This window comes from Rhinopithecus roxellana, chromosome 6 (genome assembly GCF_007565055.1).
Source record: "Rhinopithecus roxellana isolate Shanxi Qingling chromosome 6, ASM756505v1, whole genome shotgun sequence".
Classification (NCBI taxonomy): Eukaryota; Metazoa; Chordata; class Mammalia; order Primates; family Cercopithecidae; genus Rhinopithecus; species Rhinopithecus roxellana.
The window spans coordinates 15,181,087-15,202,928 of NC_044554.1; the positions used below are offsets into that span (position 1 = coordinate 15,181,087).

At 36.5% G+C, this 21,842-nt stretch overlaps 1 protein-coding gene across 1 annotated transcript in view; it reads left to right on the forward strand.

Annotated features, from left to right (window-relative positions):
* RELN (reelin) overlaps nt 1-21,842 on the forward strand; it is a 521,571-nt gene that overhangs the window by 66,945 nt on the left and 432,784 nt on the right. Inside the window, exon 2 of the mRNA XM_030933242.1 lies at nt 2,703-2,813. Coding sequence (XP_030789102.1) covers nt 2,703-2,813 — 111 coding nt within the window. The remainder of the gene's footprint in view (nt 1-2,702; nt 2,814-21,842) is intronic.

Below are 21,842 nucleotides of genomic sequence, written 5' to 3' on the forward strand. Positions count from 1 at the left end.
AAAATAATTTTACATTCACAAGTGTAAACCTCAGTTTTCAAAATCATGTACCATATTATTTCTGTGCATGGTAAATTTTCCCTTTAACTTACCATAAATCATTTTTCTGCTTTCAAGAACCATTCCAGTTGCCTGGATGGCATCAGGTTGTGGATGTAAGTTATGAGTTAAGACTAGAGAAGCTAAAATAGTGCTTGAAAAGTGAGTCCAGTGAAATTAGAGGAAACAAAGTCAAGTCAGGGCACAGAGGAAAGATTAGAGCTGGTGCACGTACGGAGTCACATAGCTTGATAGAAAGGAATCAGGAAGACACCAAAGGGAGAAGTTGGGGGGGAGAGGGCCTCGTGACAACCGAAAACTGCAGGGGCCGGTGTCACAGGAAACTGGAAGATTAACCCAGGGCTGCAAGTAGAGATAAGTGGAAGCATTTCGGTGAAAGGGAAAGAAAGGGAGTGGAGAGAAGGGTGTTCCTGACATAGTTTCAAAGTCGAAGTTCCTTGGTGTGAAGTTTTCAGTATGCTCCTTTATACTGCTCATGGGTTCACTACCAGTGTTGCAGTCAGTGAAAACGTGGGCTGCAGACATTCTGAAATGGTCTGCATGCTAACAGAGAATCTACACTGTGTCCAGTGGTCTTCACATACAGAGATTGGACCCATTATCTTCCTGAATAAGTGGAAGCCTGGTGACCAGAAAGATATGCCTTAAATCCCATAAGAGTCTGGGCAACATTTCCTCCTCTTTCTTAAAAAAAAGACCGATTACCAGTTCACGTATGGATTATGCATCACATCTGCTTAAACGAGGAAAAGGAATGCTTATTCTGCTGTCAAAAGAGTAGCATTTTTCCAAAGGCAAATATCATTTTTTCCTTAAAAAATTCTGAACTCTAGCAAGCAGATTATAAGCAATTCATTTCAAACAAGTATTTTTTTTCTTTAGATGATTTGTGTAAGCATACAGCATCTGATAAAATTTATGCATAGTTATGCCTTTTAAAAAATGTCTTTGGCTGGTCTTTTAGTCAGTTTCTCTCTGCATTGATCTGTCTTGCACTCTGGAAAGCATTTTACTTATTTAAATAGCCAGGTTTTCTCTGTCTTCTTTTTTTCCATGTGGCTTTTCCAAGTGGGGCTCATCTGATTCATAACATACTTTTCCTCTGGAAACAAGCTAAAGATAAAATAAGCTTATACTACTTATATGAATTTATATGAATAAATTATTCATTAATAATTCACTAAATATTGAGCACTGAAGAGTACCATAAATTATTCTAGAGACTTGAGATAGATCAGTGAATGAAATACTTGAGATGCCTGCCTTAATGGAGTTTGACCATGGTTACTTTGCCACTTTGGGATCTGAGGGGAGCAAAGAAGAAACAGGAAATGTCCACATAGACAGCATCAAAACATTTTAGATGGTATCACATGGTCCTGAGCCAGGTTCTTAATGGCTCTGTTGTACACATTCTTCTTTTGTATGCTGGAAATAATAATAGTACCCCTCTTATAGGTATGTTTTGACAATTAAATGGGATAATATATGTAAACTACTTACCTGAGTGCCCAGCTGAGTGATTGACTTGCCAGCACTAAAAAATATTAGCTATTATTTCTTATTAAAGGATGAGATGGTGATTTATTCCAATCCCCCATACCATTATGGTAGTAGCATGATGTCAGGCTATTCTATTGATATGTGTCTTGTTTTACACTTTATAATGTGGATGTTTCAGACCATTTAGCTCTGTTCACCAGATTTTCTGGAGTTTAATTTAAACATGCTTATTAAAGTTAATGTGACTCTGGTCATTCTCCTTATTGCCACCAAGAATGATGACAACCTTGTACTGTGCAGTACCTAAATAATGTTATTACCTTCCCTTGGCTGCTTCCTACAAATGGCATCATCTCAATCTTAAAAAACCTATGCAGGAGAAAATGTTATGTCAAGCAGGAAATTATGATGAGTTTTTAGGGTGGTGAGCAAGATACAATTTGAAGAAGCCAAGCCTGAATAGCATACATATACATTTAATTTGATCCTTTTCTTCCCAGCAATGTCCTGATTTTATGGTTATGAAACCACTCCTCTTCCAGACTTTGTTCTAAAACTTAAAGCATGCAGTGATCTTCCTTTCTTTTTCACAAGAGGAAAAAGTCTGGCTGTCTTCATGCAAATTAGTCTGCTTTTGTTGGAAAACTTCAGGGAACTCATCTATGAAATGTGGACTCACAATAAGAAATGTGGTTCATCTTACTGTTCTTCTTTCAGCCGATGTACAGTTGTTTCCCACAGTATGAAATACTTGGAAAAAAAAAAAAAAGCATTTTATCATAATGCCAGAACTCCAGCAATGCCTTTGACTCTTTCACCGCCTTCAGGCGTGGTAGTGGAGGTGGGGAAACCATCTATTCAATATTACATTATTTTCAGATGATTGTTCACATAGGAAATGTGTAAATGAATGCAGAAAGGTAGGACTGATGTTCTAAATTTAGGACCAGCAATTGTAGACACTGGAGTTCCGAGCTTCTTTACACTCTGCTGTAATTTCTCATACAAAAAATACCAACTAGGAATAGTATAAAAACAATTGGTTAATGAGTAAAGATTGTTTTGACAGTGTCTAACACTTCAGAAATATATTGTGTTATTCTGACTGTATTGAGTTTTTTTTCTTTCTTACATTTCAGTGACAATTTCAACAAGCACCTTCTTTGATGGCTTGCTGGTGACAGGACTGTACACATCTACAAGTGTCCAGGCATCACAGAGCATTGGAGGTTCCAGTGCTTTTGGATTTGGTAAGCTATTCTGACAAAAAAAAAAAACCCAGAAAATTGGGGGTATTTTATACAGTCATAGGTCTTATGTTTTAAAGTGTCTGTTTTTAACAGTGTTAGACCTTTATTACTTCCAAGAAAATAATCTGAAGTGTTTTGTTTTTGCATGTGTTTGCCTGAAGTTGGGTGAATTGAAATAAGTCATGTAAATGTGCAGCTAACCTTGATCTTGGTGTGATGAACTTTCTATCATTCTCACCCTCCACTGCCACAATTGTACTTGGTCCTCTGGGGTTCATGTAAATTTCCATATTCTATTACATAGGTTGCTGGAATTTGCTCTGATGCCCATGCAGTCATTCAGTAATCTGTTCTCATAAACAGTTCTTAAAATATTGTGGTTAGTGCAAAGTGTCATGTTAAATCTGACAAGCGAACGTTGTATAAAGCAGAAGATAGCAATATTTGATAAAATTATTGAGTTTTATGAGTATTCATAGAAGAATCCTGTTTAATATTTAAAATATTTGAATGTCCTTAAATCAGAGACCTGGCAGGTTACTTATGTAGAGAAACAGAAGATCATGTGATGTCCATTAATCTCAGAGGAGTCTCAATTTAGGAATCTCTAGTTTACCCATAATGCTGTTAAACATACCAGGCTGGGATTAAGTAGATCCTTCACAGCATCAAAAATTCAAACTTAATGTATCAGTTTATGTAGGTTATGAAATCACTGATCTTACTCCGAAATTGGAAGACTACACAGAACTTTGTCCATAGATGTGAGAAGGATAGAATTGCATTGTCAGACGCAAAGTTATGTGTTCAACATTTTATTTTTTTCTGTGATGTTTATCAAACAAATAATTTTCTACCTCCTTCTGATATATGAAGTGTCGAGTCCCAGCAGTAGCCCTGCCCAGGTGACTCATCGGCTGATGTCAGAGCAACAATGTTGATGCTGCATTGTCACTGCTTGCCCAAGATGAGGTCCACAGCCCACAGCTTAAGGAAACCGCGAAGTCATTCCGTCATCATTTTAAATGATTTCACATTGAGAATTTGCTCTATTTTAAAAAGATCCCAGGTTAGATTTCACAGTCTGTTGGTAACTACTTCTAAGGTCCAAACCTCAGGGGAAAAATGTCCTCTTAGGTCTACAAATTCCACTTAATTAGTCCCATCCTTTTTCTGCTCTGCAGAGAGAAGGGTCAGGTCATAGTCTCATATATATATGTAATATATATAATATCTGTAATGTACATAATATATATGTACTATATCTGTAATGCATATAATATATGTAATATGTATATAATATATGTAACATATATCATATATAACATATAACACATATAACATGTTACATATATAACATATAACATATATGTTATATAAAGTATAAGTGCATAAGTATATACTATATTATGTGTATTTTATATATTATATATAAAATATAAGTGCATAAGTATATACTATCTGTTTTGTTACAGCAGGACTCATAAGTAGAGTTGTCAGATTAAGTAAGTAAAAATACCAGACACTTTGTTAAAATTGAATTTTAGGTAAACAAATACTTTTTTAGTATAAGTATGCAATATTTGGAATAAGACCTTCTGGGCTGCAGCCTAGCCCAATTAAATCAAAACCTCTGGGGGTGAGGGCGTGGGCACTGGTAAATTTTAAAGCTCTCCTGGTGATTCTAATGTTTATCCAGGATTGAGAAGTACTGTACTGGATCAGTGCCCAGTCCAGCCATCAGCATCACCTGGAAAGTAGTAACTGCAGGGTTCTAGACCTCACTTCAGACACAGTGAAACAGAAACTCCAGAGGTGGGATCCTGTGATCATTTTTTGAAATAAACACTCTAGGTGATGTCGACCCTTGTTAAAGTGTGAGGACTTCTATTCTAGTGGAAAGACAGATGTTGATTAAATGATTGTGTAAATATGCCATAGCAAACCTTGCTAGGGGCTGACAAAGAAGTATACTGAGTGCTGGGAAAGGGTATGACAGAGAAACTAGATCCAGTCTTGAGTAAAGTGTGGTGTAATTTGGAAAGGTGTTCCTGAGGAAATGGTATTTGAGTGGAGTATGAAGCAGTAGAGATTATTGACTGAAGGTCTGTGGATGGTGGGGCACAGCATACCCAAAGGAAGGAACAGCAGGTGCAAAGGCCACAGGTGGGAAGAGGCTGGTTATGTTCTAGGAACTGAAAGAAAACCTTGGAGTGGCTGGACCTGGAATCAAGAGGAAAGGGGATACAGCTAGGTAGGAGACCAGAGCCAGACCATTCAGGATATTGTAAATTTGGGACCTTTATCCTAAGTGAAAGGAAAGGTGTTGAGGGTTTTAGGCTGAGGAGTTACTCCACCAACCTTTCATTTTAAAGAGATCACTCTGAGGTCATTATGGAGAACAAACTGTAGAGCCCAGTAGTGGGTTCAGAAAGATTGTTCTGTGGTTAAAGATTCTGATAGGGCAAGGCGTGTAAGGTGTCCAAGGTACGGGCTGGGATGGGCAACAAGAAGGAGTCAGATGTAGGGGGATAAGAGTTGAGGCTTTGAATCACATTGGCCTGCTTGTAGATCCAGTATTCATCTCTTATTAGTTGTTTGCCTCAGCCAAGTCGTTTAACCTCTCTAAGCTTAATTTTCTCATATATGAAATGATAATAAGGTTACCTTCTTCATAAGATGGTGGATAGCCCTGATAATTAAAGGAGGAAGTGATTTATGTAAAGCCATTAGCACATAAAAAACACTCAATAAAATTAGCTTTTCCAAATTATAATCTTGGCAACTGAAGCAGACACTTTCCTTAGTCCAGGGCTTATAAACACGTCCTGTGGGGGGCAAAAAAAACCCAAAAAAACAAAAAACAGTTCTGAAATGTAATTAATCTGGGATATGTAGGTTGAGATGATTTGAGGACACTTGGCTGAATTAAGGAACTATCATTTGTCAGTGTGGGAGCTTTACATAAGGAAAATCATTAAATATCATTCATAAGTGTGTTGTAAGCACATTTTGAAAGAACATGTAAAATGCATATATCATATTGCCTCAGATTTTAGCTAGTAAGGCAAACGAACTAAGAATAAAATTGTTACAAATTATTTAAGAAACTTGGTCTTCAAGACATTTCCTGTGGTAACTTTGAAAGCTGTAAAAAGTCAGTTTGTACTTGACATTAAAATGTATTTTGATGAGCCTAAATTGCACCTTGCCTTCCTCTCACAGCCAACCGTGTATCATTGGCTTAATGGTCCAAAGAAGCGTCTGAGCTTGGGCAGAGCCCATCGGTGACTTCCATAGCTCAGGTCTTACACTAGATCCTTTGCATTTTTGTAGGATATGTGTTTTATATAGATGTATAGATAGGTGAGATCTTTTATTAAGTTCTGATAATATCCAAATAATTTTATGTGTGTTTATGTGACAGTAGTAAATAACTTTACAAATAAAATTTAATAATATGCCTGGATATTATATAACAAAGTTAATTTTCATGAATAATGTTTAGAATGGAAAGCAGGAGTTAAAATGTCTTTTTAAATAAAATGGTCACTTTTGAAAAAAAGCACTTAATTTTTTGGATATTTGATCTAAGTTTAACATATTCTTTGCAAGTTGAAAACAAAATTAAAGATTTGATCTGATTAGGGTGCAGGTAGGAAAGTAGAGGACACTTATAGAAGGTATAATTTCTAAATATTGCTGCTTTTTGGTAGTTAGTAGTTATGGTAGTATCAGGCTAAAGTAATGTGGCATTTTTTGACCTAGAACAAAAGAGTTATTGAATACATAATCTATCATTAGTCTCTGACTTTTTTGATGGAATGTTAAGCAAATGTGGTTAATTTGGCATTTCCCCAACATATCATAGGATTAATGTGCAATATGTTTAACTAGCTGTGACAAATAAGGCAAAGTAAAGCATTTAGTTGAGTCTAAATAGGTACTGTTGAAAGTTTTTTTTTTCCTATTTGTAGTAGTTATTTTAATTGTACTAATTACACTAAAGTTACAGCTACTCTTCTTTGAATATAAAATGTGTGTGTGACTAGCCAAAATGTCCATAATTATACTTAAGATATTGCTGTAGAAATGTAATTCCACTAACATTCCATACAGCTTTTTATGCAAAGCCAGAATTCTTTAGCATGCATGCCTCACTGACCAAAAATAGACAAATGCCTAATAGCCAGAAATACGTTAAGACAATAGCTATGCAAAAGATGACTGTAAGCCAGCAATGCCTGATTTGAAATACCTCATTTTACTTGTCAATATAAGAAAACATGCTGCCCTTGGGAAGTGTGATGTTTAATTATGGATATCTCTTTGTGCATCCCAGAAAAAAAAAATGCTTCTCTCTTGTCTTTGGCTTTGAATTCCAGCTCAATCATGTAAATCTTCAGGGCTCATTGTGGTCGCTCAATGAAGGGTTATTTGAATATCCTTTCATACAAAATTGTTCCTTTTCCAGGGCTGAAATGCATTTACTCAAGATTTAGAATTCTGGTTCTAAAAGCTAGAGATTTCACCCAATTTTTGATATTCTGGCTCTGAAACCTGAGAATCAGATTTACAAGTCTGATGAATGCAGCCAAATTTCAAATTGTTAGACCTTCCATAAATTAAGGTCTTTATACTTCCTAGATAATCTTGCTTAGCTAATACATCAGCCATTACAGCACTTTTTTACTTAAACTCTTGTAATTTTCTATGTGTTTCATTTATTTATTCTGTAGTAATTAGGAAACCTAGATCTAATCATTTAAGTTAAAAAATGCTTAAAAGCCTGGGCGCGGTGGCTCATGCCTGTAATCCCAGCACTTTGGGAGGCCGAGGGAGGGGTGGATCGTAAGGTCAGGAATTCGAGACCAGCCTGGCCAACATAGTGAAACCCCATTTCTACTAAAAATACAAAAAATTAGCCAGGAATGGTGGCAGGCACCTGTAATCCCAGCTACTTGGGAGGCTGAGTCAGGAGAACTGCTTGAACCTGGCAGGTGGAGGTTGCAGTGAGCCAAGATTACGCCATTGCACTCCAGCCTGTGCAACAGTGCAAGACTCTGTCTCAAAAAAAAAAAAAAAAAAAAAAAGAAAAAAACTTTAAAATGACAAAATTTGATTAAATCCAAGTTGTGGGGGAATGTAGTGAACAGGTATAGGAATTTTTTTCTTTGTAATTTTTTTCTCTTAAACATTCAGTTATTCATGTCATATTTTTAATGGAGATTAAACAATTAACATAAAACTAGTATTTTCAACACTATCTTTCAAACACAGTATTAGAAATTTTTAACTTCATTATCTGATTATTTTCAATGTGATTTGACACCTTAGGTAGATAGGAGTATAATTATAAAATAAATTATTTAAATATATATTATATATAATAGATATGTGTGTGTGTGTGTGTGTGTATATATATATATATATATAGTTTGTTTGTTTGTTTGTTTTTGAGACAAAGTCTTGCTTTGTTACCCAGACTGGAGTGCAGTAGTGCAATCTCAGCTCACTATAACCTCCACCTCCCAGGTTCAAACAATTCTCCTGCCTCAGCCTCCCGAGTGAATTATTTACATATTTTAAGAAAAACTTCAAACTTTAGCAAATCTTATATTAGTCACTAGTTAATAAAAATTACACTTCATTAGTAATTTTAGATTTTATGTTAATGTTTCATTGCCAGGATGAAGTTTTTACTATTTTGTTTTATTTTCCACTGAAAATAGAAATGCAGGGTCTATATATGATAACTTTTCATTATCCTTCATGTTAAGACTAAGTAGAACCTATTACAAATTTACTAATTATCATCAAGATCTTTACTCCCCAGGGCATTAGCAGCAGTTGAATCTTAGGTGTCTTGTCTGTGTGACTATGAGACATATATTATGAATGCATGAACTTATTTAGGGCTTAATATTCATGAAGAGGGACAGCCATTCACAATTTCATTAAATAGAGTATTGTATAAGTAGTGGTACTTATTTACTAGCCTAAATTAAGCTAATATTTTACTTAGAATAACCTGGCTAAATTTATTTTGTCTGCCTCTTTACAAAGAAACACAGAAGTAAATGCAATTTAAGCATACTTGAGGAATTCAAAGGCACAGTCTTTTATTGGGTATGGTAAATGATCTGTAATTAACAAGAAGACTTCAGATTAATTAAACAAATTACTCTAGCTAATGGTACAAAGAGCAGAGCTGACAAGAGATGAAATTGCCATTAATTTGTCCTTTTAATAAGATATTAACTTAAATTTGGTCTTTATTCATTCCATTTGAGTATTCCATTCTTACCTTCATTAAGAAATAGTTTTATCTAGTTTATATTTGACATATGATAAATAATTCAGGGATATTTCCCAACTTCCAAATAGCTAACTTGAAAAGAATCACTTATTAAAATAGTGAGCATGACAAATATAAAGCTATTGAATTAATTAACCAATAAATTGTTAAAGCAGATGTTCAAGGGCATGAGACTTGAGCCAAGGTGGAGGAATTAGTAGAGAAAGTCAGTTCAACGCAGTGGTTCAGTACATGAATTCTAGAGTTAGGCAGCTCAGGTTCCATGCCTGGCCCTGCTTCTTGCTAACTTGGGCAACATACTTACCTCCGTGTCTGCATTTGTAAACCAAGAATAACCATGGTGCCCAGTTCATAAAGTTGTTGGATGCATTAAATGAGATTATCAGTTCAAATACCTAGTATATATTATCTGCTCTAAAAATAGGTATTTAAAGACTCAGAATGAAGTAAGAATCCTTTCTCTGAGAAAGGCAATAGAATGAGAAGATTGTTGCAGTGGCAGGGGTTTGAGAAGTTCACTTTAATTTTGGGGAGCTGCACTCAGTTTCTTACCCACAGAATTTAGAGCTGGAATGGACCTCCCCTAGAGCCTGGCTCAGCGCCCATCCCCAGTGTATATTTAAGGAAGCAATGCTTGGGAAGGTCAGTGATGATTATTGCAGGAGATAGTGTAAGTGTGAGGATAAAACCAGGTGTTCACCTCATGTTCTCACTCATAAGTGGGAGTTGAACAATGAGAACACATGGACACAGGGAGAGGAACATCACACACTGGGGCTTGTTGCGGGGGTAAGGGGGCAAGGTGAAGGAGAGCATTAGTACAATACCTAATGCATGCGTGGTTTAAAACCTAAATGACGGGTTGATAGGTGCAGCAAACCACCATGGCACACGTATACCTATGTAACAAATCTGCATGTTCTGTATTCCAGAACTTAAAATTTAAAAATAAAATAAAAATTTTTTATAAAAAGAATAAAACCAGGCTTTCTGGCATCTTATCCAGTTCTCAGATATTCTTTTATATTTTTTAGTAGAGACGGGGTTTCACCGTGTTAGCCAAGATGGTCTTGATCTCCTGACCTTGTGATCCACCTGTCTCGGCTTCCCAAAGTGCTGGGATTACAGGCTTGAGCCACCGCACCCAGCCCAGATATTCTTTTAAAGCTATAATTTATATACTATAAAATTTACCATTTTAAAGACTGTATTTCAGTGATTTGCAGTATATTCACAAGATTGTACAACTAACATCACTAATTCCAGAAAGTTATTATCACCTCCAAAAGAAGCCCTGTACCCATTAGCAGTCACTCTCTTCTCCCCTCAGCCCCTAGGCGACCACCAGTCTGGGTGCTTAGGGGTTTGGATTACAGGCATGAGCCACTGCACCTGGCTGTGCCTGGCTTTTTTTTACTTAACATGTTTTCAAGGTTTATCCTGGCATAACATGTATCACTGCTTCATTTCTTTTTATAGATGAATAATTTTCCATTGTATGGATATGTCTTATTTTGTTTAGTGGATGAATATTCAGCAGTTACCAGATTCTTAAAAAGAATTAGGGCTGTGTAAATAGGAAAAAAAAGTTTAAGGAGGATACAAAGCAGTAGGATCACCACATTCCTTAGATATTCATCCGTGGCTCAAAACCTCTAAAGATTAAAATTGCTTAGCCTGTTCTGTGGTTCAGATGTGAAAATAGTTATGCTGAGAAATCAAGACAGATTTCTCCTTTGCCCTCCTTTTCTGCCGCTCAGGAGAGATAGGCCGCTGTATCATGTTTTTACCCTAACCTTTTGGCCTTAGTTTAAACCATAAGATATAAAAGCCAAGCTTAAGTCAAATATACTAGCACAGGAGTTAGGAACTGAGACATGTCAATTCTAGTCTAACTCTATGAGCGGAATCCAAGGAACATGTAAACATTCAGATGCTATGGGCAGCCATGCTCCATCATGGCTCAGAGGAATCATGAGCAGAGAGAGCAGAGAGAGAGTCAGAATGCTGCCTGAGGTACCAGAGCTTTCCAGGCTCTTCTTTTAGGCTTGCTTTTCATCAGGCTCAGGTATTTGGGGGTTCTAAGAAACAATAAACATAGCTAACGTTATCAAGCACTGGCTATCTGCCAGGTGTGTTGCAGATATTAACTCTTTTGATCCTAAAAACATATTCTACAATTCTCCTTATTTTATGGCTAAGGAACCCAAGGCACAAAGAGTGTAAGTAACTTGCTCCAGGTTATGCTTGCTTAGGGAGTTGCAGAGCTGTAATTCAGACTGAGCCCTGTAGCCTCTCATTAAACTCCCCTTGCAGCCCAAGCCAGCTTGACTTGATTTTTATTATCACCTAAAGACCCTTGACTGAGAAAAGGCCCTCTCTGCTCTAACCCTGCTGTCCTTTCTCACACCTCTTGTCAGCCTCTTTTCCAGACACCTACTCCCACCACATAAGCACATATACCCCCTTGCACCAATTAAAATAACCCCCACACAGCTTCAAAATTCCAGCTGTTTTAAACCGCTACTGCCCTTGCTTGTGGCCCTTGGAATTCTTTCTGGCTCTGTCTCCGGGGCAAACCCTCTACCATCTTTTAGGGCCCTCTTCCCTACTCACCTCCTCTATTAAAACTTTAGAACCCTTCCCCTCTGCTCCTCCCTTCCCCTAACTCCGTGGAACTCTCCACTCCCTCCTCTGTGCTTCTCTGTCTTCTCGGACCTCCATCAGTCACCTCTAACAAGCTACCAAATTTGCTTGTTTAAAAACCTTTAAACCTCTTTGAAGACAGAGATAACCTGGTCATCTTCACTCCCATGGCACATTACAAGTGCTCAATAAATATTTACTGGATGAATAAACCAATAACAATCTTCGAGGATTCTAAGGTATTTGAGCTGCTCTTAGTAAATGCATGTGTCTACACAAGTGTTTGGGTATAGACTGGGCCAAGTGGGGTGGCGGATTGGGAGGGGAATATTACTGTCTTTAAGTTGAGGATATTTCTAAATCTATATATGTCCATATATGTGTACACATCTGTACATGCATTTAAAACTCTACAAATATATGTTAATCTTATGAAAAGAGATCATGGGGAAATTGATCATCCTGGCTACCGCTTTGTCCATTTCTGTCCTGGAGGTGGCAGACAGCAATATTTGCAGGTAGGACAGTGATTAAGTATCTTCTGTAGAATTAAGAAAATAGAGGGCAGGAAGCAGTGGCTCATGCCTGTAATCCCAGCACTTTGGGAGGGTGAGGTGGGTGGAACACTTGTGGTCAGGAGTTCGAGACTAGCCTGGCCAATATGGCGAAACCCTGTCTCTACTAAAAATATAAAAATTAACCAGGTGTGGTGGCACATGTCTGTAGTCCCAGCTACTCAGGAGGCTGAGACAGGAGAATCAACTGAACCAGGGAGGCGTAGGTTGCAGTGAGCAGAGATTGCACCACTGCACTCCAGTCTGGGTGACAAAGCAAGACTCTCTCTCAAAAAAAAAAAAAAAAAAGAAAAGAAAGAAAGAACTTCAAGGGATTGCCCAGTCCAACCTCATATCTTACAGCATATTGGTGTCTTAATGATACATTATTAAGTTCTTATTTCATCTCTTTCCAGTTTTTATTTCATCTTCTTTCCAGAAATGTCTATAATTTCTTGGTAATATATTCTAATGTTATGTCAATTGAAATGATTAAGGAAGATTCCCTTGTATGAAGGTGCAATCCCTTGCTTTAACTTCAGCACCTTTCTCATATAATTTCTCATAAAATTGAAAAGGATAAGTGTTTGTTAAAAAGTGATTAAGTCACTTGTTTTCTTTCCTTTAGGCAAACAAAAACACATATTCCACATGAGACTCATCCGTTTCCTAACTCCTTAATAAAATTTTCATGTCAGTTTTCTCTGGACACTTCACAGATCATAGAAAGAGGAATTTAGTCCTGATAAGATATGTAAAGTCAAGAAACAGTAGATGCTGCTGAGGCTGTGGAGAAATAGGAACGCTTTTACACTGTTGGTGGGAAAGTAAATTGGTTCAACCATTGTGGAAGACAGTGTGGCAATTCCTCAAGGATCTAGAACCAGAAATACCTTTTGACCCAACAATCCCATTACTGGATATATACCCAAAGGGATATAAATCATTCTATGAAGACACATGCACACGTATGTTTATTGCAGCACTATGTACGATAGCAAAGTCATGGAACCAGCCCAAAAGCCCATCAATGATAGACTAGGTAAAGAAAATGTGGTACATACACACCATGGAATACTGTGCAGCCATAAAAAGGAATGAGATCATGTCCTTTGCAGGGACATGGATGAAGCTGGAAGCCATTATCCTCAGCAAACTAACACAGGAATAGAAAACCAAACACTGCATGTTCTCACTGATAAGTGGGAGTTGAACAAATGAGAACACATGAACACAGGGAGGGGAACAACACACATCTGGGGCCTGTTGGGGGTGGGGAGTGAAGGTAGGGAGAGCATTAGGACAAATAGCTAATGTACGTGGAGCTTAAAACCTAGATGACAGGTTGATAGGTGCAGCAAACCACTGTGGCACATATATACCTATGTAACAAACCTGCACATTCTGCACGTGTATCCCGGAACTTTAAAAAAAAAAAAAAAGATATGTACCCAGAAACCATTGTAGATACTTTAAAAACGTATCCCTAAGTACGAGCAGTTCTTCTAGTTCCTTTCTCTTATATCTGTTCAAATGAATATGCTCAGAATCATACAGAAAATTGAGATGTATGTAAATCATATATAGGAAACATGTATAATCGTATCAAAAACAAAAAGGAAATGTACACTTTTGAGCAGATTCTGATAGAAGTTGCCACTAAGCTTTATAAGTTATGATTTTTGAAAATATTGTTGTAATTTTGCCTGTTAGTGTTAAAAATGTATTTGTGAAATGTTTCTTCTGTCTTGGCAAAGTGTAACCTTATTTCTCTTATTAAAGCAGACATTTGCCCTGATGACTGAGAGAGAACAAACAGGAACACAGCAGGAGGTGATTACATGGGATACGTTCTCATGTGCCAAAGTTTAAGAATTCTGAAACATAAGTTTCTGTAAATGAAGCCTTATCCCTCACCAGATAAAAACAGAATCAGGAATACTTTTCTCTTTCTTAAATACGAACTGAAAAAACAACAACAAAAACCGCTTAGGAATCATGGGTCTTTGCTGATAAGAAATGTTGTTTTCTAGGAGACTGGCGTTTTTCTGAGTATGCCAGACTGTTCATTTTAACAGGAGACAGGATCGAAGTATATGCTTCAGGGAATAAACTTCAAAGGTTGCCTCTGACCTCGCAGTCATTTTATTTGTAGTGTGGTTTACTCTTGAGGTTTGAGGTTTTCCAGCCCTTTTTTGGGGTTTCCAGATAATGATGAATGAGTTCCATGTTGACACTCATTGACTTATAGATACTCTTGGATAAAGTTGACTTTTCCTGGCAGTTAAATCCAAGGAAAACTTAAAATAATTTTATAATGTTATTACTTCCCAGACATGATTCTGATAATTATTATCATTGAGATATTTTTTAAAGTAGTAAAAGTGAATTCTTGGCATGTCCTAGAAAATAGTTATTGATACAACATATGAATTTGAAAGTAGATGTAGGAGTCCAATAAAGACACTTCACCAAATGCAAGCTCTGTTTCCACTTCTGTCTTCTGTTTTGTAGTTTGTTTTCAACCCTCCGATGCTGAGTTTTGCATTTAGCATAATAGGCGTGTAGGCTGTTCTCTGAGGCAAGCACACAACTAAATTACTGTTTTCAGGACTCTGAATGTCTGAATGGAAAGATGCTTGTTAGCGTAGGAGTTGCCATTTTGGAAAACAGAATAGCAAAAATTGTTAATATTTTGGTGAAAATTCAGATTGAGCTCTTCTGCTTTTCTTCCTACATGTTTTCCTACATCAGAACCACGTTGTTGTTATTATAAAGTTAATTATGTTATTTCTGGTTCTCTTTCTGAAAAGTTCCTCTCCACTTGAACTCTTGTAAATAGCAAATTAAAAGTAAAATATAGCTATTAAAAATCATATTCTGGAAAGATGTTTTGCTTATGGTTTAATAGTTTTCTTTTAAAGATAATTATTTGATTATGAGAAGATTCTTTTTTAACCTTTTAACTTATATGATTTGATAGCATTTCAATAATAACAAAAACAGAGAAATCTGTTACTAATAAGAGAAGAACTCAACTGGGATTTGGATTTCTTTTTCTGGAGAGTAGGACAAACGACTAGCTCTAGAGTAATTATGAGGCTGATGAAGTTTGTCCCTAGCCTCTCTGTTTCTTCTTCTTATCCCTTTTTCAGCAAGGAGCTGATGTCAGCCATGTCTTAGAATGAATTTTAAAATATTGTGTTAATAGCCAGCTTTCCCCACACTGTGCTGTTACAAACGTAACTGCTGTGTGATATATTAATAAGTCTCACATGGAAAAAGAGTATTGCAATATAAAAAAGCTTGGAATGTTCTGGTTAAACAAAGTTAAAAAGTAGTGTGTTTTTCTTTTGAGACACAAATCACATACGAAAAATTTAGCATTTTGTATACAATTCAGTGGTTCTTAGTATATTCACTATGTTATGCAACCATCACCACTAATTTGAAAAGATTTTTACCACTACAGAAAAAAAATCCTGTATCTATTAGCAATCAGTCCCAAATTCCCCCACCTCTCATCCCCAGGCGACCACTGATCTTTCTGTCTCTGGACTTGCCTATTCTGGACATTTCATATAAATGGAAACATATAACATGTGACCTTTTGTGACTAGCTTCTTTCGCTTACGTGTTTTCAAAGTTTATCCATATTGAAGCACGTGTTAGTACTTTATTCTTTTTTTTTTTTTTTTTTTTTTTGAGACGGAGTCTCACTCTGTCACCCAGGCTGGAGTGCAGTGGGCGGATCTCAGCTCACTGCAAGCTCCGCCTCCCGGGTTTATGCCATTCTCCTGCCTCAGCCTGCTGGGTAGCTGGGACTACAGGCACCCGCCACCTCGCCTGGCTAGTTTTTTTTTGTATTTTTTAGTAGAGACGGGGTTTCACCATGTTAGCCAGGATGGTCTCGATCTCCTGACCTCGTGATCCGCCCGTCTCGGCCTCCCACAGTGCTGGGATTACAGGCTTGAGCCACCGCACCCGGCCAGTACTTTATTCTTATTGTGAACAAATAATATTCCATAGTATGGATATTCCATATTTTATATCCATTCAATCTATTGATGGAAATTTGGATTGTTTCCACTTTTGTCTATTATAAATAATGTTGCCATGAATCTTTGTGTCACATTTTTGTGTGAATATTTGAAATTTTCTTGAGTATATACCTGGGTGTAGAATTGCTAGGTCTTTTAATTTTTTGAGGAACTGCCAAACTGCTTCATGTAGCAACTGTACCATTTTACATTCTCACTAGCAATGTATGAGAGGTTCAGTTTCTTCACATCCTTCCCAACACTTGCTTTTTTGTTTTGTTTTGTTTTGTTTATTTATAGCCAACTTCATAGACGTGAAGTGGTATCTCATTGTGGTTTCATTTTCAATTCCCTAATAATTAATGACACTGAGCGTATTTTCATGTGCTTATTGGCCATTGTGTATCTTCTTTGGAGAAATGTCCATTCAAGTCTTTTTCCAATTTTTAAATTAGGTTATCAGTCTTTTTGTTGTTGAGTTGTAACAGTATACACAGTGTGAATTTTTAAGAATACCATATGATAAGCATTCTTTCAAAAATCTATGTTAACATGGAGTTCTTTTCTCCCCCCAAAGAACATCTATTTACATCTTTGCCCATGCCCACATCCTGAATGGTATTGCCCAAGTTTTCTTCTAGGATTTTTATGGTCCTCAGTCTTACATTTAAGTTTTTGATCCATCTTGAGTTGATTTTTGTATAAGGTGTAAGGAAGGGGTCCAGTTTCAGTTTTCTGCATATGGCTAGCCAGTTTTCCCAACAACATTTATTAAACAGGAAATCTTTTCCCCAGCTTTCTTCTTCTTAACCAGGATTGTCTTGGCTATGCGGGGTCTGTTTTTCTTCCATATGAACTTTAAAGTAGTTTATTTCCAATTCTTTGAAGAAAGTCAATGGTAGCTTGATGGGGATAACATTGAATCTATAAATTACTTTGTGCAGTATGGTCATTTTCATGATACTGATTCTTCCTATCCATGAACATGGAGTGTTATTCCATTGTTTGTGTCCTCTCTTATTTCATTGAGCAGAGGTTGTAGTTCTCCTTGAAGAGGTCCTTCACATCCCTTCTAAGTTGTATTTCTAGATATTTTATTCTCTTAGTAGCAATCGTGAATGGGAGTTCACTCATGATTTGGCTCTCTGTCTGTTATTGATGTATAGGAATGCTTCTGGTGTTTGCACATTGATTTTGTATCCTGAGACTTTGCTGAAGTTGCTAATCAGCTTAAGGAGATTTTGGGCTAAAACAATGGGGTTTTCTAAATATACAATCATGTCATCTGCAAACAGAGACAATTTGACTTCCTTTCTTCCTATTTGAATACCTTTTCTTTCTTTTGCCTGATTGCCCTGGCCAGAACTTCCAATACTGTGTTGAATAGGAGTGGTGAAAGAGGCATCCTTGTCTTGTGCCTGTTTTCAAAGGGAATGCTTCCAGCTTTTGCCCATTCAGTATGATATTGGCTGTGGGTCCGTCATAAATAGCTCTTATTATTTGGAGATATGTTCCGTCAATGCCTAGTTTATTGAGAGTTTTTAGCATGAAGGGGTGTTGAATTTTGTTGAAGGCCTTTTCTGCATCTATTGAGATAATCATGTGGTTTTTGCCATTGATTCTGTTTATGTGATGGATTACGTTTATTAATTTGCGTATGTTGAACCAGCCTTGGATCCCAGGAATGAAGCCAACTTGATCATGGTGGATAATCTTTTTGATGTGCTGCTGGATTTGGTTTGCCAGTATTTTATTGAGGATTTTTGCATTGATGTTCATCAGGGATATTGGGCTGAAATTTTCTTTTTTTGTTGTGTCTCTGCCAGATTTTGGTATTAGGATGATGCTGGCCTCATAAAATGAGTTGGGGAGGAGTCCTTCTTTTTCTATTGTTTGTAATAGTTTCAGAAGGAATGGTATCAGCTCCTCTTTGTACCTCTGGTAGAATTCATCTGTGAATGCTTCTGGTCCTGTACTTTTTTTCATTGGTAGACTATTACTGCCTCAATTTCAGAACTTGTTTTTGGTTTATTCAGCAATTCTACTTCTTCCTGGTTTAGACTTGGGAGGGTGTATATGTCCAGGAAATTTATCCATTTCTTCCAGATTTTCCAGTTGACTTGAGTACAGGTGTTTATAGTATTCTCTGATGGTAGTTTGTATTTCTGTGGGATCAGTGGTGATATCCCCTTTATCATTTTTTTATTGTGTTTATTCAATTCTTCTCTCTTTTCTTCTTTATTAGTCTGGCTAGTGGTCTATCTATTTTAGAACTAGTTTTGTATGGGACAGTTCGGGAAGCACCGTTTTAAAGAATAATCCATCGTAACTAAGTTGATTTATTTAAATATCTGGACTATAAGGATGGCTTAATTTTAAAACATCTAATACTTTTCTCCTCTACTTTCTAATTTTCTGACAGTGAAGAAGAGCTGCTTGTGTAATTTAAAAATGCTAATTTTTAAAAATTAAAAGGATGAACAAACATTTTGCTCTATCTGTAAAGGGGCCTTTAGCTTTTAAACAACCAATTTCCTAGTAGAAAAGTCTCAAAAACCCAGATCATTTACAAAGAAATATAAATGTTCAATATATGTGAGCAAAATATTCAACTTACTACTAATAAAAAATGCTTAATTACAACAGTATGAGACACTGTTAACTTTGGCAAAGATGTTTAAAATTATGCACACTCAATCCTGGCACCAGTGCTTAAAATAGATATTTATTGTTGATTTTAGTGTATATTGGTTTAGTTGTCTAGAAAGCAATTTGATACTATATAAACAGAGCCATTAAAAATGTTAATATAAGTTATTTTGCTCTGGGGAATCTTTTATAAATTTTTATAAATGGAAAAACAAAGAGTTTGATGTATGTCATTGTTCATCAAAACACTATGACAGGAAAATTTTGAAAAATTTCTAAATGCCCAGTAATAGGGAAATGATTAAATAAGTTATATTAAGAGGAAGGACTAGTATACTGTCATTAAAATAATATTTTTAAATAATATTTAATGGTAGGGCAAAATGATTACTGCAAAATTGAAATAAAGATAGAGAGTTTAGAAACTTACCTTCCTTCCTCAAATACCTACACACCCATATCGACACTCACTTACTTAAGAAACTGTTATTTGACATGGTCAGTACTAGCATTGAGTCAGCTCAAATAAATTGGTTAGACATGCTCATTGTTTGTTTTCTATGAATAATTAACTAAACTCTAGTTTTAATTAGTTTGTTAAAAAGCGATCAATCCAATGGGGAGGAAGTAGGCTAGGGAGAGAGTGACTGGAAGTACTTATGTGGGTCTTATGTGGGTACTTATGTGGGTAGGCTAGGGAGAGAGTGACTGGAAGTACTTATTAAATAGGATGACTGGGTCATAAATTTGTCAGTTTTCAGATGTCAGCTGAGAATTGTTCTTTAAATATGGACCCACAGATTGGAGTTTCACTAGGATTCTGTTACACAAGCCGTGTTTCTGGTTCTGGTTTCTTTAAAGTGGAGCAAGAAAAAGAACCAGACTTGTGAAGGAGTCTGTGTGCAGAATTCTAGATTCTTATGGCTTTTATTTTGCAATCTTTAACAGGTGCCTTTTCCACCATAATTTAAAAATAAGATTTCTTTAGCTTATTTTTGTCAAGTCTTTCCAAACCATTCCAGCTAGCTTTGTATATAAACAACTCTCTCTCTTAGGAATATTCATTTTTCATCGGTTTAACTAATGTTTAATGAAGTAATATTAGGAGAATAACAGGTTCAAATGTAATAAACAAATATAGGGGCACACACCACATAAATACACATGTGAGCACACACCAGGTAAGCACACTGGTAGAAGCACAGAAGACAAACTCCCAAGCAGCAGCACCTGCTCTCCTATGTTCAAAGCTGATGTCACCAAGTAAATTGGTGAAAGGAATGCTGTCAACTTTGGTGAAAGAAATTGCTGTTTCAGCAGTTATATTTACATGGTTTTATATTGCTTGTCGACACTCAGCTAATGAACTGATTATATTTTTAAAAGTAATTGATATAGTTTGGCTCTATGTCTCCACCCATATCTCACTTTGAATTGTAGTAATCCCCATGTGTTGTGGGAGGGACCCAGTGGGAGGTAGTTTAATTATGGGGGTGGGTTTTTTCTATGCTGTTCTTGTGATAGTGAATAAATCTCATGAGATCTGATGGTTTTATAAAGGGGAGTTCCCCTACACAATCTTTCTTGCCTGCTGCCGTGTAAGACATGCCTTTGCTCCTCCTTCACCTTCTGCCATGATTGTGAGGCCTCCCCAGCCACATGGAACTATGAGTCCTTAAACCTCTTTATAAATTACCCAGTCTCAGGTGTGTCTTTATTAGCAGCATGAGAACAGACTAATACAGTAATTTAATATGTATTTAATTGAAGTCGTATCAGTCTATTGTTCAACATTTTATTATGAAAAATTTCAAACGTACATCAAAGTTGAAAGAATTTTACAGCAAATGCCGTGTTTGTAAAGTTTGTATACAATGATATGCATACATCGTAAGGATACATGAGATGAGATTTAATAAATGTACACACCTGTGTAACCCAAGCCCTTCCCTATCGTTACCCTAACCTCAGAAGTGCCCTCGTGTCTCTCCTCTGTCACCTCTCAGCCCACCACCCAGAGGCAATCTCTGTTTTGATTTTGTTCAACCATAGATTAGTTTTGCCTTTTCTAGAACTTTATGTAAATGCAGCCCTTCAGTATGGACTTTTTTGGCCAATTTCTTTCACTCAGTAGTTTGTTCTGTTTTATTGTTGAGTAGTATGTTTATGTTTGTTCTTCCATTCTCCTGTTGTTGGACACCTCAGTTGTTAGTAGTTTTGGGTTATGATGCATACAGCTGCTATGAACATTCCTGTACAAGTCTCTTTGTGAATATGTGTTTTCACTTTTATCGGGCAAATACCTAGTAGTGGCATTGCTGGGTTTTGTTTTGTAAGAAACTACCAGACTTTTTTTCCAAAATAGTGTGCCTTTTAACACTCTAACCAACACAGTATGAGAGTTGCAATTGCTCTGTGTCTTCAGCATTCGGTGATGTCAGTGTTTCTAATTTTAGCCATGTTGGTAGGTGTGTAGTGTTATCTCACTGTGGTTTTAATTTGCATTTCCCAGGTGACTGTTGATATTGAGCATTTTTCCTGTACTTAATGGCCACTTTGTCAAGGGTCTGTTCAAATCTTACAGCCATTTTAAAAAATTGAGTTGTCTTTTTATTACTGAGTAATAATAGTTTTTAATAGATCCTGTGTATCAGTCCTCTATCAGATATATGTTTTGTGAATATATTTTCCCATTCATGGCGTGCCTATTCTTTTTTCTCCATGTTGCCTTAAGATGAATAGTTTATTTTGATAAATTCTAATTTATCATTTTTTTCTTTTATGGTAATTGCTTTCTGTATGCTGTCTAGCAAGCCATTGC